The 16,922-nt window shown below is 42.8% G+C and overlaps 2 protein-coding genes across 4 annotated transcripts; both read left to right on the top strand.

The window, feature by feature from the left end:
- Positions 1-745: 745 nt before the first annotated feature.
- Positions 746-6,417, top strand: LOC149384258 (TMV resistance protein N-like). 3 transcript variants are annotated; one of them, XM_089628330.1, is made up of 9 exons: positions 746-787; positions 1,653-1,783; positions 2,015-2,520; positions 2,699-3,113; positions 3,218-3,925; positions 3,997-4,317; positions 4,418-5,443; positions 5,544-6,049; positions 6,206-6,417. In XM_089628330.1, the coding sequence occupies exons 3-9, from the start codon at positions 2,036-2,038 to the stop codon at positions 6,267-6,269; spliced, it is 3,525 nt and encodes a 1,174-aa protein (XP_089484456.1). In that variant the 5' UTR covers positions 746-787; positions 1,653-1,783; positions 2,015-2,035; the 3' UTR covers positions 6,270-6,417. The 3 variants fall into 3 exon arrangements, with proteins under 3 accessions (XP_089484456.1, XP_089484455.1, XP_089484457.1); XM_089628329.1 differs by lacking the exon at positions 746-787 and having other exon boundaries at positions 1,594-1,783; XM_089628331.1 differs by lacking the exons at positions 746-787; positions 1,653-1,783 and adding an exon at positions 1,798-1,826.
- A 6,674-nt stretch (positions 6,418-13,091) lies between these two features.
- Positions 13,092-16,153, top strand: LOC149384257 (pentatricopeptide repeat-containing protein At3g47530-like). Its single transcript, XM_089628011.1, has 4 exons — positions 13,092-13,103; positions 13,358-13,384; positions 13,485-14,936; positions 15,875-16,153. Exons 1-4 carry the CDS (start codon positions 13,092-13,094, stop codon positions 16,151-16,153), a joined length of 1,770 nt encoding a protein of 589 aa, XP_089484137.1.
- Positions 16,154-16,922: the final 769 nt, after the last annotated feature.

Here is a 16,922-nt window from a genome sequence, read left to right as displayed (position 1 = left end):
ATTATGATATTTTTTATTTAATCCTTAATTTTTTAATCGAATCCGTATCTTTAATTTTAATTATGTCTTAAAACTTTATTAAAATTTATTTAATTTGATTCTAGAGATGAAATTAGAAAATCACTACAAAATTATATTTAATTTAGTATTTAAGGATGATATTAATTTGGATTTGACGATCAGAAACATAAAAAATCTCCGCACTTGCGTTGACTGTCATAATTACGCCAAGGTGTTGTCGCGTGTTTACGGACGAGAGGTGGTCTTTAGAGGTCGAAATCGGATTCATCATTTTCGACATGGACAATGTTTTTGCAATGATTATTGGTAGAGCATTTATTACTTTATTATACTTAATCCAAATGAAAAGTGGGGGATAATTATCTGTGTAGACTATTCTTGCAACAAACATCTACTAAAATAAAAATATGAATCTCACATAATAGGGGATAGTTCCATGTATATTCCTATATGCTTTTAGTCAATGCTCTCTATCAAACAGATGACGTGGATGACGTGCTTAGCACACCTTATAACAGAATTAAGTTAAATCAGTTTGTAACTAATTGCTTACGTGTAATACAGTTAGTTAGTCAAATCTACTCTGTATATACACAGCCTTTGAGCTAATGAGAAAGTATCGATCCCATTTGCCAAACAACGTTCCATCTCCACCTTTTTCTCTCTCTCTCTCTCTCTCTCTCTCATCTCTACCTTGTTCCAATATTTTCAAGATTGCCACTTGGTATATGATAATACTTGCAAATCAAAGTCAAACTAGTAGTAGGTAGATCCATATATTCCACCACATGATAATATTAATCTAAATAATATAGTTGAATTCTTAAAGTAATTTCTAATCATTAATTTTTAGTTAAAATTATGATATTTTTTATTTAATCCTTAATTTTTTAATCGAATCCGTATCTTTAATTTTAATTATGTCTTAAAACTTTATTAAAATTTATTTAATTTGATTCTAGAGATGAAATTAGAAAATCACTACAAAATTATATTTAATTTAGTATTTAAGGATGATGTTAATTTGGATTTGGCGATCAGAAACATAAAAAATCTCCGCACTTGCGTTGACTGTCATAATTACGCCAAGGTGTTCTCGCGTGTTTACGGACGAGAGGTGGTCTTTAGAGGTCGAAATCGGATTCATCATTTTCGACATGGACAATGTTTTTGCAATGATTATTGGTAGAGCATTTATTACTTTATTATACTTAATCCAAATGAAAAGTGGGGGATAATTATCCGTGTAGACTATTCTTGCAACAAACATCTACTAAAATAAAAATATGAATCTCACATAATAGGGGATAGTTCCATGTATATTCCTATATGCTTTTAGTCTATGCTCTCTATCAAACAGATGACGTGGATGACGTGCTTAGCACACCTTATAACAGAATTAAGTTAAATCAGTTTGTAACTAATTGCTTACGTGTAATACAGTTAGTTAGTCAAATCTACTCTGTATATACACAGCCTTTGAGCTAATGAGAAAGTATCGATCCCATTTGCCAAACAACGTTCCATCTCCACCTTTTTCTCTCTCTCTCTCTCTCATCTCTACCTTGTTCCAATATTTTCAAGATTGCCACTTGGTATATGATAATACTTGCACGTCAAACTAGTAGTAGGTAGATCCATATATTCCACCAAAATCACAGATCTGCTCCTCTTTTCTTCCATGGCGTCTTCACTCACCCTCGTTTGATATGTAGCTGATTTTGAAACGCTCGGGTTTGTGATTGCGAATTCGGAGAAAAATGTATTTTTACTTTCCTTGACTAAATACTCATATCGCATCTCTGGTATATGCTGTTTTGGCTTGATTAATTTCATTTCCTTTTATTTTAGTTTGCAGAACACCAGTAAAAAATAATTGACGGGTTACAGATTTGTTTTTAGCTAACGGGAGTTTTTGCTAGCTTAATAATATTGAGCGCGTCATTACGGTTCCAACAAAATCACTGATTTAATCTTTGTTTTGTTGTTTAAGTGAGATACTCTCTTTTCTTCCATGGCGTCACCCAAGAAATACGACGTGTTTCTGAGTTTCAGAGGCGAAGATACACGCTGCGGCATCACCGGTCATATCTACAGAGCTTTAGATTGCAAGAAAATCAAAACCTACATCGACGACAAGTGCCTCGAGAGAGGCGACGAGATCACGCCGGCGCTTTTGGCAGCCATTGAAGCATCTCGGATTTCGGTGGTGGTCTTCTCAAAAGACTACGCTTCGTCATCATGGTGTCTGAGCGAGCTTGTTCACATTCACAGATGTCGCCGTGAACTCGGTCAGGTCGTTTTGCCCATCTTCTTCGAAGTAGATCCATCGCATGTTCGGAAACAGGACCAGGGAAGCTACAGAGATTCTTTCGAGAGACACGAAAAGAATCCCAAACACTCCAAGGACACCATAAAAGAGTGGAGGTCTGCTTTGGAAGCATCGGCGAATTTATCTGGCTCTCATTATTCGCGATCCAACCTTTTAGCAAAATTCAGGTTATTATGTACACGTGTATATTTCTGGATTTTCCATGGATTTAGTTTAGATTATATATTGATTCTTCTTTCCTGTTTTGGTTCTATATATCTCTTCCAGTAAATTGCACAAAGTGAGTCAGTTTTAGCTGAAAACACAGCTAATTAAATAACTGATAATTAAGGCTTTCTTGTACAGGAACGAGTCAGCGCTTGTCGAGGACATTCTGAACACTGTTCTGACTACATTAAACAAACCTGCAATTCCAGTTGAAATTGATAATTATGATGGCCTGATTGGAATGGAAGATCACTTCAGAGAAATCAAATCTTTGTTGATGTCCGAAGTGCCGGGACTTCAAATAATAGGTATTTGGGGAATGGGTGGTGTTGGCAAGACAACCATCGCTGAAGCCGTGTTTTCTCGGCTTTCTACCGAATTTGAGAGCCACCACTTCCTGAAAGATGTTAGAGAATCGTCTGAGAAATACGGGTTAGAGAGGTTGCGAAACGAACTTATTGCTAGGTTACTAAGGGACGAGAAGTTGGATTCTGGATCACTCCTTCCGAGTCAGGTACCGAACCACACTAAAGATCGGCTCCGCCGGACAAAGGTATTACTTAGATTTCTATTATAAATTGTATGTCTGGTGTTTGCTGATATTCATTATACTCGACTACGACTAAAAAAGAACTAATTCTAATTATACTCTAATAGGTTCTGCTCATTCTGGATGACATAAGCGACAAAAAGCAGTTGGATTATTTAATCGGCGATCATATCGGCAACGGAAGCCGCGTTATCGTAACCACTAGAGACGAATCAGTGCTTCGGGGGACTGACATTGATGGAGCAACGTTCATTAAATACGAGGTTGATGTCTTAAGTCTCGAGCAAGCCCTTGTGCTATTTCGTTTGAAGACTGACAAAGAAAATCCATTCCCGGAGGATTACGTGAAGGATGTTGTGGAGTACGTTGGAAGAAATCCGTTGGCCATAAAGGTTTTCGGTTCACACCTTCGTTCTATGCGCAACCCGTGCATAGATAATTGGAAAATGGAATTGGACAAGCTCAAGGAGATATCCCATCGTGATATCCTTGAGAAACTCAAAATAAGCTACGACGCGCTTGACGAAACCCAGCAGAATATATTTCTCGACATCGCGTGCTTCTTCAAGGGAATGGAAAGGAAGTTTGTGGAAAGCATATTAAATAAGTGCGACTTCCACGGGACTACAGGAATAGACGATCTCATTGATAAGTCTCTGATAACCTTAGATGGTAAGACCAACAGTCTTGACATGCATGATCTGATGCAACAAATGGGTTGGCAAATTGTACGCGGAAAATCTATATTAGAACCTGGTAACCGTAGTAGGCTTTGGAATTCTAAAGATACATATCATGTGTTCGAAAACGACACTGTAAGTACTACTGCTTTATTTTTTTCTTTGATGATGGAAAGAAAATCATATAACCTGTGTGATTGTTTTAGGGGAGTGCTCTAATTGAAGGGATATTTCTAGACGCCTTAAGCCTCGAGGAACATCTACACATGAAATCAAGAGTGTTCCAGAGAATAAAGAAGTTGAGGCTTCTTTCTATATCTTGTTCTCTCTTTGATTTTCATTCCTTCAGATTTGTTGAGTCGGGTAAATTGAGAGTAGAGGCACTCGAATGTTTTCCCAAGTCACTTAGATATCTTAAGTGGGAGGTATACCCTCTAAAATCATTACCAATAGGCTTCAGTGCACGTTATCTTGTAGAACTCGAGCTCAGGGATAGCCAACTTGAGCAACTATGGCACGGAACACAGGTTTGTAATTAAAGGCGAAAAGAAAAAATCTATGTTGCCGAGTTTATTCATATGCATATCTCTCTCTAAATTGCTCATTATTCATATATTTTTTATACAGGAACTAGTCAACCTTAAAAGTATTGATCTAACAGGTTCCGAGTTTCTCCGTCACCTTCCAGATCTCTCTCGCGCGCCAAATCTCGAGGTGGTAATTCTCAAACGGTGCTCTAGGTTATTTGAAGTTCCTTGGGATGTTTTTGGAACGCTCGACAAGCTTTCATATCTCGATCTTAGCTTCTGCAAGATCTTGGGCTTCCTTGAGAGCATTGATGCAAGAGCACTGAAAACCCTTTCCCTTCAAGGCTGCCATAACCTCACGACCTTGCCGTGGATAGCAAGCACGAGTCTCGTGACCTTGGATTTATCTTGGACTCCAATAGTGGAGTTGCCATCGTCCATCGGTTACATAAACACAATTTCCGAGTTGAGACTCGATTGCTGCAATGAGCTTGTGAGTCTTCCTCGAAGCATATCTCAACTACACCTCCTCGAAGCCCTTTGTTTATGGGACTGCAGAAGACTGGAGAGCTTGCCGGAGAGCATCTTTGATCTGGCGTCTCTCGTCGATCTCAATCTGTCCTCATGTCGGGCATTGACGAAGCTTCCAGAGATCACAAAAACAAACACTACTCTGGAAAAGCTTACGCTTTTGTCCTGTGAGATTACGTGCCTTCCCTTGTCGATCGGGAATCTAAACAATCTCAAGCGGCTAAACCTGGGCCACTGCAGAAATCTCGAGTCTGTGGGAGATTTGTGTGGTTTCCAGTTGACACATCTCTCGCTGCTGGGTTGTGTGAAAATCCAACGCATATCGGAGCTTCCGTACACTCTCGAATGCCTCGATGCTAAGGGATGCAGTTCCCTAGAGGAAGTGGTGCAAGTGTCGTGCGGACAAGGACTTTATGAAAGGACAAGAAATAGATTCTGGCATCGTTCTCGCAAAGTTACGTTCAGCACTTTCGATACTACGCGGTTTGACAAGTGTTCGCGTTTGAATCAGCGATCTCAAGACAACATTATAATCGCGTTCCAACTCAAAGTCTTGCACATGGCCTCTCATTACTACGCAACAGCTAAATGGGAGGTAATCCCCTCTTTTTTGTAAATATTTTTTTTTAATAATCCAAAGATTCTACAATTAAAAGCATAGAAAAATAAGTATTGTGCTAAAATCTTACATCTAGGTCAAAACGTCCCCTGCGGTGACGGCTGTTCTCCCGGGGAGTAACATTCCATATTTTTTCGACTTCCGGTGCGAAGATTCCACAGCCGAGTCTATTTCGGTGATGGTTCCGCTCCCGGAGGACTGGCGCGGTGAGGGCATAATAGGATTTGCATTGTGCACCGTCTCTCACGGCTTTTGTACAAATGTTTATTGCAAAATCGAGTTCAAAGTAAAAGACAAGGCTTGCCCTGAAACGACCGATGATTTTTCGGCGATGAAACCCTGGGATGGGTTGACAGGTTCTTTGAAGGGAAATGTGGTGATGTGGTACAAGCACTTTGACTACAGTCACCTCCACGGCCGCGCCGTCGAGGCCTCCTTCAGGTTCTGGTTGGAGGACCTTGACGAAGACTGCCAAATTATAAGACCTCCAACAAAGTGTGGGGTCCACATCTTGCGCGCCAAGGACTTGAAGGATATGAATCTAATCCACGGCCTCGACAGCGAGATCAGTGATAGGAAGCGTCCGCGCGAGGAGGAATGAGCAGCATTGTAGAAGAACTGTACGAGGAGGAATTATTTTCAAGTCTGGGAAATTTTATGTGGGGGTGATGAAACGCCAAAAATGTTTACTAACGGAGTGAGGTATGAAGAAACAGAGGAGTTGAACTAAAAAGAGCCAATGATGTGTCGAATTTTTATTGGAGGAGGCAGGAAGGAACAAAGTGTGAGGTTATGCTCATAGTGTGATGAGATTGGATAGTGATTAGGCTTTTTTTTTTTTTTTTTTTTTTTTGTACACTTGGAACTTTCCATGTTCTCTGGAAGATGTCATAACTATCAGGGTTTGTTCATTTGAGCTATAATACTATCAGAGCCTCCATCACGGTTCTGTTCATGTGTCGTTTGTTTTTACCCTGTTTAAAAAAAAAATTCTATTAGAAATTGAGCACGACCAACCGCCAAGCACCATATCAATATCAAGATGAAACACATGCATAGAGAGGGCTGATTCCAATTTTTAAAGCGCGTGGAACAAAGGGTCATTATCAACGTATGACGCTGAAGGAAATCATGAGGAAACCCCTTTTCTATCTTAGAACTCTCAAGTAGTAATCGAAATCCAGCAACAGCAATGACAAGGATCATGAGGAAACATTTCTCATCTTTCAACACAGCTCTAATCATTAAAGCCCAGCAACAACGAAGAAGACAAAGGGAAAAGAGGCAGCGAGTACTTGGTATCTCTCATAAACTCGTGTTCAGAACACTCCCAAGTTGCTACAAATCCACGCCCGAATTGTCTCTTCCTATCTTCTCGACGAGGCCCACCGGCTCATAATCTGTATGGAAGTCAACCCCGATCCCAGAACGTGGAGGACCTTTCTCGGGACTTGTAGACTCCACGCCCGAGTCGACCTTGCTGAGCTGGCAGTGGTTCGTCTTGTCGAGGTCGGGACTCAAGAAGCCATAGATTACATTGTGTTGTCTCACACCTATTCGTCAGTCGGCAACTGGGAGAAGGTGGGAGAGGTGAGGAGGCTCGTCAGAGAAAACATTATGGGTTGACTTATGGGTTACTCGCCAAGATCATACGGAGCTTCATGGTTAAGCCGCGGACGAAAAGAAAGAGATTCTGGTTTCTTCTCACGGCGAGAAATTGGCGATCGCTTTCGGGCTTGTCTCGACTTGTCCCGAGACGCCGATCAAGGTGACCAAAAATTTGTGCACTTGCGTTGACTGTCACAATTTTGCCAAGGCTTTCTCGCGGGTATACGATCGAGAGGTTGTCTTTAGAGATCGAAATCGGCGGATTCATCATTTTCGGGAGGGACGTTGCTCTTGCAATGACTATTGGTAGAGTGTAAGTGTTTTTTATTTTTTTTTTTTTTTTTAAAGCCAACAAATAATCTGTATAGAGTTTTTTTCTATTATTTTAAAATCAACCAATAATCTTACAAATAAAATCATTATAACAAGATTACATGATATTCTAAACACGATTATTATAAAATATAAGAGAGTAAAATACCAAAATAATATGGTGAATTTAGTTAGCTAATTAGGATTTTTATTTAAATTAATTTTTCAAATTGTAAACAAAATAAATAAATAAAACACTATAAAAAACTTATAATATTAGTCGAGCGGTAGTAAAAGCTTGAAATAACATCGTAAGGGATCAATTTTTAGTAAAAAGAATTTTTTAATATCAATTTGTTAACGGGTCAGATCCCAGGTAGACAAGTATGGATCTACTTATTTCCATATCCGGACTCACTAAAATTTTAACCGGTCTTACCCGTTTATCCGATAAGAACGGATCTTACTCGGCCCGTTCACACCGGATAACGGGAACCAGATAAAATTGCCACCCCTATGAAGCATAGAGAGATACAAAATGAATGTATTGAATAACAACAGAACTTCTAAGTGTAAGGTAAAAAAGTGAAAAAGTCTCTCTCTCAAAATTATACGAGCAAAAGTAGAATGAAAAATCATTATCTATTATGTCCAATAATATCAACCTACAAAAGGTTATTAGACGATGGAAGCCAGCGACAAGGATCATGAAGAAACGCTTCTCGTCTTTCAACACAACTCTTATCAGTAAAGCCCAGCAACGACGACGACGACAAAGGGAAAGAGGCATCGAGTACTTAGTATCTCTCATAAACTCGTGTTCAAAAAACTCCCAGTTGCTCCAAATTCAAGCCCACATCGTCTCTTCCTCTCTCATCTCCGCCTTCACCGTCTGCCTCGCCTTCCTCTGTCGTGAAAGAAAAGGTAATATGTATAGAGAATTGTAAAAGCTGTAAAAGCAGCTATGTATATTTCATTATCAAAGTATCCCTTTTATAATACAAGGGTATGACATTAGGGTTTCTTGTACAACCAATAGGAGAATTTACACAATAAAACAATAACAATTATTTCTGTCAATGAGCTGTCAATTGTCCTCGGGGAATCTCATTGCCCTGCACTGATTGTATCTCTAACGGCTTTATTCTTTGGTCTGTGTCTTTGCCTTTCTGTCGTAGGGTATTACACGACATGGTGTTGATGTCGTCTGATGCTCCATGTCGTTTCTTCTCAGTGGTTTGAATCTTAACATTCCCCCTTTCTTCGAGCCTCCCCCACGGCGCTACTCCCAGCTTGTTCCTCAGTCCGTTGAAGAAGGTTTGTGATAGAGGCTTTGTGTGAATGTCGGCAATCTGATCATGGCTAGGTACGTGTTGTACCTTGAGTGTTCCATCGATGACCTTTTCTCTTACGAAATATAGGTCAAGTTCCATGTGTTTCGTTCTTGCATTTTGGATTGGGTTAGCTGAGAGAAATACCGTGCTTTGATTGTCGCACCAGATGATTGGAGCTTGATTCGATGGAATTCGAAGTTCGCCCAGTAACGATTTGAGCCATAGGATTTCAGCCGTGGTTGATGCTAGGCTTCGGTACTCGGCTTCGGCTGATGACCTCGAAACTGTGGGCTGTTTTTTTGACGACCATGTGACAAGATTTTTTCCGAGATAGACACACATCCCACTCGTTGAGCGTCTGTCGTCGGAGTCTGTGGCCCAATCGGCATCGCTGAAGCCAGTGACGTTGAGTGTAGGTGAGCGATGGAGAAACAGACCAAAATGCAGAGTACCTCTGAGGTATCGCAAAATCCTCTTTACTGCTTTCCAGTGAGGCTGTAGGGGTGAGTGCATGAACTGGCTCACTTTATTGACACTGAAGCTAATCTCTGGTCTTGTAATTGTTGCATATTGCAGGGCGCCCACCACGCTTCGATAGAGGGTTGGATCTTCGACCGGGTCACCGGCGTGTCTTGAGAGTCTGAGATTGCTGAGCATTGGAGTAGGCTGAGGGTTGGCGTCAAGCATCTTGGTTTTCCGGAGAAGTTCAGTGATGTAGCGTTGCTGAGAGAGGTGCATTCCCACTGGTAAGCACTGAACTTCTATGCCGAGAAAATAGTTGAGATTGCCAAGGTCCTTGAGAGATAACACACAGTTCAATTTGTGAATGAGTTGAGTGACCTCAAGATTGTTGCTGCCTGTCAGGATGATATCATCAACGTAGACTAGCAGGTACATGACTGAAGATGTGGTGAAGCGAACAAAGAGGGAGGTGTCCGCCTTAGATCCAATGAAGCCGAAACGATGAAGAGTGCAGCTCAGCATATTGAACCACGCGCGAGGTGCTTGTTTGAGGCCGTAGATGGCCTTGTGTAGACGACATACCATTGGAGTGGTGGAAGAGACTTGAAACCCCGGTGGCTGCTCCATGAAAACTTCCTCAGTGAGTTCTCCATTGAGGAAGGCGTTGTTGATGTCCAGCTGACGAACACTCCAGCCACGAGCGAGAGCTATGGTAAGGATGACTCGTATTGTCACTGGTTTGACTACTGGGGAGAAGGTGTCGTTGTAGTCGAAGCCGTGCACTTGGTCGTATCCCTTGGCTACTAGGCGAGCTTTATAGCGAGCAACAGTACCATTTGAATGACGTTTGACCTTGAACACCCAGCGCGAGCCAATGATCTTCCTTCCCGGTGGTGGACAGGTGAGTGACCATGTATGATTGTCGGCAAGAGCTCCTAGTTCGAAGAGCATTGCTTGCTTCCAATGAGGGACGGCTAAGGCTTGCTCAACGGACTCCGGTTCCTGTTCTGCAAGGTTAGTCACTTCATTTACAAAGACCTTAGGCTTTTTAATGCATGTCTTTCCTCTAGTAACCATAGAGTGCCGATTCACAGTTGTGTCCAAGTTGGTAGCAATAGGCAAAATTATCTCATTATTTGGGTGCTCAAGTTGTTGTGTTTGTGAATTGTGTGTTTGTGAAGTGTTGTTTTGTGGGGTAAGACTACGTGCAGGTAAGTGAGATTGTGGAGAGTGTGAAGAAGAAGAGGAGGGAGAAGGCTCAGTATATTCATTGTGTAAAGGAAGTGTTACCTGCTCAACATTGGGGCAGCTGAGCTTGATCAAGGGCTGCTGTGAGAGGGCTGTATTCACTGGAGAGCTGGTAGGAGCTGTGTTTTGAGATGAGAATGGGAAGACTGACTCATTGAAGGTTACATCTCTAGAGATGTAGATCCTCCCATCACTTGACAAGCACTTGTATCCTTTATGGTGTGGTGTGTAGCCAATAAAGGTGCACGGTTGTGACCTAAACTCTAGTTTGTGTTTGTTGTAGGCTCGGAGATGAGGAAAGCATTGGCATCCAAAAACTTTGAGGAAGGTGTAGTTGGGTTTCCTAAGAAAGAGTTTTTCAAATGGGCTGAGAAAGTTGATAACACTTGATGGTAGTCTGTTTATGAGGTATGTACCCGAAAAAAAAGCATCATCCCAGTATTTTTGTGACATGTTTGCCTGTGACAAAAGGGTGAGTCATGTTTCCACTATATGTCTATGTTTACGCTCTGCAATGCCATTTTGTTCAGGGGTGTGAGGACAAGAAACATAATGCTCAATTCCATGGCTACTAAGAAAGCTGGTAAGTGCCTGAAATTCCCCTCCCCAATCTGATTGAACACGTTGAATTTTGTGGTTTAATTGAAGTTCCACTCTAGTTTTAAACTTTGAAAAAATCTCAAGAACCTCTGATTTGTTTTTCAAGAAATAGATCCATGTGTATCTAGAGTAGGCATCAATGAAACTCACATAATATTTGTAACCATTCCTAGAAGTGATGGGCGAGGGTCCCCAAAGATCTGTGTGTATAACTTCTAAAGGTTTTTTGGCTATGGTTTCACTTCTAGTGTAGGGCAATCTGTGAGACTTTCCTTGTTGGCATGCAGTGCAAAAGAAATATTGAGGAAACAGGAAATGTGACAGAGAAACAATTTTCTTAACAACCTTTGCCGATGGGTGACCAAGTCTTTGATGCCAAAGGATAACATCATTTGAGTGATTTGGGACTCTACACTCGTTCATTACAGACTCATTTGACCACTGACTCACATGAACACTCGGTACAGTGGTTTTTAGGGAATTTAAAGACAAGACACTAGGACTTCTAGAGTTGACTAAGCTGACAGTTTGACTTGCTTGATTTACTCGCAGGGTTTTGATGGGTGAGAGATGGAGTTGATACAGACCCTTCTCAAGCTGCCCTCGAAGAAGAACCTGCCCCGTTGTTTGATCCTTCACAAAACAATGATAAGGGTGAAATTCAAAGAAGACATGGTTATCTTTTGAAAACTGAGCTACACTTATAAGATTTTTTGTAATGTCGGGTACATGCAGCAGTTTGGAAAGGTGGTATTTTCTGGCTTTATGGTCATGTTTGTTTGAGGTAAGAGTTGAGTCACCAATATAAGAGATAAGTAAGCCTTTACCATTTCCTACTTGAACCTGACTGTTTCCTCGGTATTCTGTGCTTACGCTGAGGTTGTTGAGGTCGTTTGTGACGTGATTGGTGGCTCCTGAATCCGGGTACCAAGCTTCATCAGTCATCTGTTCCCCAGGTGAGAAGAGTGCTGCCATGGCTGAGGGGTTATTGTTGTAGCCACCACCGGTGTAGTTGTTGTTGTTGTTGGAGCTGCTATTGCCTTCATTGTTGTAGTTGTAGCTGCTGTTGAACCTGTTGTAGCACTTCTGAGCAGAGTGCCCTTGTTTTCCGCAGATTTGGCATTGAAGAGAGCTCCGGTTGGAGTTGAAGCGACCTCTTCCTCGATTGCTTCCTCTACCTCCACCTCGAGACATAGGGAAGCTGTTGCTGTTGGAGTTGGCTCCCTGAAAACTCTGCGCTGGTCTCTGAGGGTTGTTGAATCTCCGTTGAGTGGTGAGATTGACACTTGACAGAGAAGAATCTTGAGTGGATGAGGGATTCCTGTCAAGCCTTGCTTCGAAGCCGAGGAGCAATGACCCAACATCATTCGCTGTGAATGGTTCAGACCTTGTGGTGATGGGGACGACTACAGGATCATATTCACTTCCCAAGCCAGCCAGAATGTGAAGAACTTGATCCTCTTCATTGAGCCTGTAGCCGGCTGAAGCCAAGAAGTCCATGCACGACTTCATTTTAGTGAGGTATTCTCTCATGCTCAGAGAACCCTTCTTCATGGTCTGAACTTGTAACTTGTATTGCAGGATTTTGGCTCTGGATTCTCTTGCAAAAGTTTGACTGAGAGCTGTCCATACCTCATATGAGGTGTTTAGCCCAACGGTTGTGATGAGCATTGGCTCACTGATTGAGGCAAGCAACCAAGAGACCAGTAGCTGGTCCTGGCGCTCCCAAACATCAGCAGCAGGGTTTGGGAAGCCATTTATGGTATCTGGTGGCTTCTGGTTTGTTCCAGTAAGAAAACCTGTCAAGCCATGCCCTCTTACTGCAGCAGTGACTTGTTGTTTCCATAGGAGATAGTTTGTGTCGGAGAGGCGTATGGTGAGCACCTGATTTCCAGGATTTATGACTGGTTGGACAGGTGGTAAGGCTATTTCTGGAAGGTTTTGGTTTTGCGGAGCTGGGTTTTGGTTTGGCTGAGCTGGGTTTTGGTTTTGCTGTGCAGGGTTTAGTATTTCTGGGTTGTCAGCCATTTTTTTTGGAAAGCTGCTATAGCTCTGATACCATGAAAGAAAAGGTAATATGTATAGAGAATTGTAAAAGCTGTAAAAGCAGCTATGTATATTTCATTATCAAAGCATCCCTTTTATAATACAAGGGTATGACATTAGGGTTTCTTGTACAACCAATAGGAGAATTTACACAATAAAACAATAACAATTATTTCTGTCAATGAGCTGTCAATTGTCCTCGGGGAATCTCATTGCCCTGCACTGATTGTATCTCTAACGGCTTTATTCTTTGGTCTGTGTCTTTGCCTTTCTGTCGTAGGGTATTACACGACATGGTGTTGATGTCGTCTGATGCTCCATGTCGTTTCTTCTCAGTGGTTTGAATCTTAACATGTCGCTCCTTGGCGCTGCGAGGCCCGACTTATTCCCGGAAGTTCTTCGATCAGATTCTCAGGCCTTGTCACGTCCACTACAACGCCATTATCAGAGCTTACTCAGCCACCGATTCAGCCCTCGAAGGCCTACGCTTGTACCGCGACATGCGACGCAGAGGCGTTCCGGTGATCGCGTTATCGTCACTGTACGCCGTGAAATGCTGCGTCGCAGAGTCTTCTCTCACCGGCGGTGTTCAGCTCCACGCGCGGGCCGTGAGAGACGGCCACGGATCGGACTCTTACCTCCTCACTTCGCTCGTGGATGTCTACGCTCGCTGCGACAGGTTCGCCGACGCTCGCAACCTGTTCGACGAAATTCCCGTGAGAGACACCGTCGCTTGGAACGTCCTGATCTCTTGCTTCATCCGCAACGATCGGCCCCGGGACGCTCTGGCTCTGTTCGAGGCAATGTGGTGCAGAGAGGACATGTGCGAGCCCAACAGAGGGTCGTGCTTGCTTGGACTCCAAGCTTGCTCGGAACTGAACGCGCCGGAATTCGGCGAGAGGATTCACCGTTACGTTGAGGAGCGCGGTTTCGGCGACCATGCGAACGTAAACAACGCTCTCGTTTCGATGTACTCTCGGTGCGGCCACATGGAAAAGGCCCTCGGCGTGTTCCGGCGAATGAGGAAAAAGGACGTTGCTTCGTGGAATGCGGTGATTTCCGGGTTCGCCGTGAACAGCCGCGGAAGAGAAGCCGTAGCCACGTTTCGGGAGATGGAAAAATCCGGCGTTTCTCCGACCGAGCAAACATTCATGTCCATCCTCTCGGCTTGTAGCCGAACTGGTTTAATAGACGATGCGAAGTCGTTCTTCAACAGAATGCGAGCTGAGTTTGGGGTGACTCAGAGCGTTCGTCACTACGGAATCATGGTCGACATGTTTAGCCGGGCCGGGCTTCTAGATGAGGCCCACCGGCTCATAACCTGCATGGACGTCGACCCGGACCCTCAAATGTGGAGAATCTTTCTCGGGGCCTGTAGACTCCGCGGCCGTGTCGACCTTGCTGAGCTGGCAGTCTCTCGTCTCGTCGAGATCGGGGCCCAAGAAGCCATCGATTACATCGTGTTGTCTCACACCTATTCGTCGGTCGGCGACAGGAAAAAAGTGAGGGAGGCGAGGAAGCTCGTCAAGAAAAACGCAATGCTGACTGTGCGCGGACGAAGCGCGATCGAAGTAAACGGAGAGGTACACGAATTCTTCGAGGGCAATATTTTGCATCCTCGGAAATGGGAGATCAACGGGATGCTCGCCAAGATCATACGGAAGCTGAAGAGGGTCGGAGGGTATGTGATCGACTTGTCATCTGATCTGCGTGGTTTAGCCACGGACGAAAAGAAAGAGATTGTCCTTTCTCATCACAGCGAGAAGTTTGCGATCGCTTTCGGGGTTCTCGTGACGCGTCCCGGCACGACGATTAAGGTGACCAAAAACGTGTGCACTTTCGCAAAGGCTTTCTCGCAGGTTTACAATAGAGCGGCTGTGTTTAGAGATCGATATCGACGGATTCATCATTTTCGAAAGGGACGTTGCTCCTGCAATGACTATTGGTAGTGTATAGTGAATTTTTGAAAAGCCAACTGATGTTTCGTCTCTTTGCATAGGACCAGTTTTCTAGTTTGACAAATTAGTTTGGCCAAGGGACAAAATTCTCCATTAGAAAACATTATGAAGTTCAGGGTTCTATTTTGAAAGCTGTTTAACTTCAGGGGCTCTGTATTAAAAAAAAATTAAAAAAGGTAACGGTGTGTACATACGATAAAGCACGTCATATTCAAATAAATGTACCAAACACACTCATATAATGCATCACATTCATATAAACTTCCAGATGAAATAACAAAAACGTTGTTTTCTTATTTTTTTTAGAATTAATTCCGTTTTTACCCCCTGGACTCGTACCTCGATTTCATTTTACCCCTGGATTCGGAATTGTTGCAAAACTAATCTCACAACTTAGACACGTGTTACAAAGTCCCAATTCTGTCAGTATTTGGACGTTAAATTTAACTTTATGATGACGTGTCAAGATTTTAAACAATATTAGAGTATTTTGTATTATTTTAAATATTTTTAAGATTTAAATATTGTTATTAGATATATTAATTGTTAAAAAAATAAATATTTCATTTCTTATCTCTCTCCTCTCCTCTCCTCTCCTCTCTCTCTCTCTCTCTCTCTCTCTCTCTCTCTCTCTTTTCTTCTCTGCATTTTTTTTTGCAACTTCAGGCAAAACGCAATGAAACAAAAAACCAGAACCCCTCCAATCTAAATCGGAAAAGTTCCAAGTTTTAAGAAATTTCAAACGCAACCAACACTCATACAAAGAACTCGACGATGCAATACCCACATTCACAATGAAATACTAAAACAAAATTTGACAACCCTAAACAAACAAACAGAACCACAACAATGGTGTTTCTGAAAACGAAATTCCTAAACTTAACAACCAACAACGTAAACAAAGAGAAATTCCAGACTCTATAAGAGCTATCACCGCCTTCATCGAGTTCGCCCTCCTGGAAGACGCCTCCCGCGCCGCCGCCGCCATGAACGCCAAACCCTTGGCCGGTCTCCCCATTCGCGTGGATTTCCTCAGATCCCACCCCAGAGACGAAGACGAGTCTCATCAAACTCAAACACAACACCCCCACTCAGCTCTTGTCCATCGCTTATCCTGATGCTGCACAACGCCATGATCCTATTCGGCGAGATTGACAATATTCAGAGTTTCCCTCTGAGGAACTACTCTCTGGTCAAGTTTAGAAGCGTGGACGAGGCCCGGCGTGCCAAGGAAGGGCTGCAGGGCCGGCTGTTCAATGATTCCCTGATCACCATCACGTCGGAGCCGGCGAGCTCGGCCTGGAGCGAGTCCTTCTCTCTGAGCAGAGACTCGATCTGCTTCCTTCCGTCGACGGTCCCATTCAGGAGGCGAGAGTTGAGAGCTTTGAGGCTCTGAAGCTTGTCAGATGAGGAATCAGCCATGGCGGCGGAGACGGCGTCGGAGGACTGGCGGTGGAGTGGAAGCTAAGCGGTGGTGGCTTCGTTGGCGTTCGGGTGGTTCTCTTTCTCGTCGTGAATGGGTCTCTGGCTCACTTTCTTTTTGGCCATTTTCGGAGAGAATAGAGCTCTGTGAGTTGAGTGGGGTTTGTTTGTGTGGCTCTTGTGTGTAGTGAGAGAGAGAGAGAGAGAGAGAGCCGAGAGAGAAAGGAGAGAGATAAGAAATGAAATATTTATTTTTTTTTAACAATTAATATATCTAATAACAATATTTAAATCTTAAAAATATTTAAAATAATACAAAATACTCTAATACTGTTTAAAATCTTGCCACGTCATCATAAAGTTAAATTTAACGTCCAAATACTGACGGAAGTGGGACTTTGTAACACGTGTCTAAGTTGTGAGATTAGTTTTGCAACAATTCCGAATCCAGGGGGTAAAATGAAA

This window comes from Urtica dioica, chromosome 10 (assembly GCF_054948205.1).
Source record: "Urtica dioica subsp. dioica isolate 48M chromosome 10, U.dioica_male_clone48M_v1_H2, whole genome shotgun sequence".
NCBI classification, from domain to species: Eukaryota; Viridiplantae; Streptophyta; class Magnoliopsida; order Rosales; family Urticaceae; genus Urtica; species Urtica dioica.
This window is presented reverse-complemented; position numbering and strand designations above follow the sequence as displayed.

Coding starts and splice junctions, on each gene's coding strand:
- LOC149384257 (XM_089628011.1), top strand. Junction 13,385..13,484: donor CACGACATGGTGTTGATGTC/GTCTGATGCTCC, acceptor TTCTTCGATCAG/ATTCTCAGGCCTTGTCACGT. Junction 14,937..15,874: donor TCGCAAAGGCTTTCTCGCAG/GTTTACAATAGA, acceptor ACAAACAAACAG/AACCACAACAATGGTGTTTC.
- LOC149384258 (XM_089628330.1), top strand. CDS start 2,036: ATGGCGTCACCCAAGAAATACGACGTGTTTCTGAGTTTCAGAGGCGAA. Junction 3,114..3,217: donor ATCGGCTCCGCCGGACAAAG/GTATTACTTAGA, acceptor ATACTCTAATAG/GTTCTGCTCATTCTGGATGA. Junction 3,926..3,996: donor ATGTGTTCGAAAACGACACT/GTAAGTACTACT, acceptor TGATTGTTTTAG/GGGAGTGCTCTAATTGAAGG.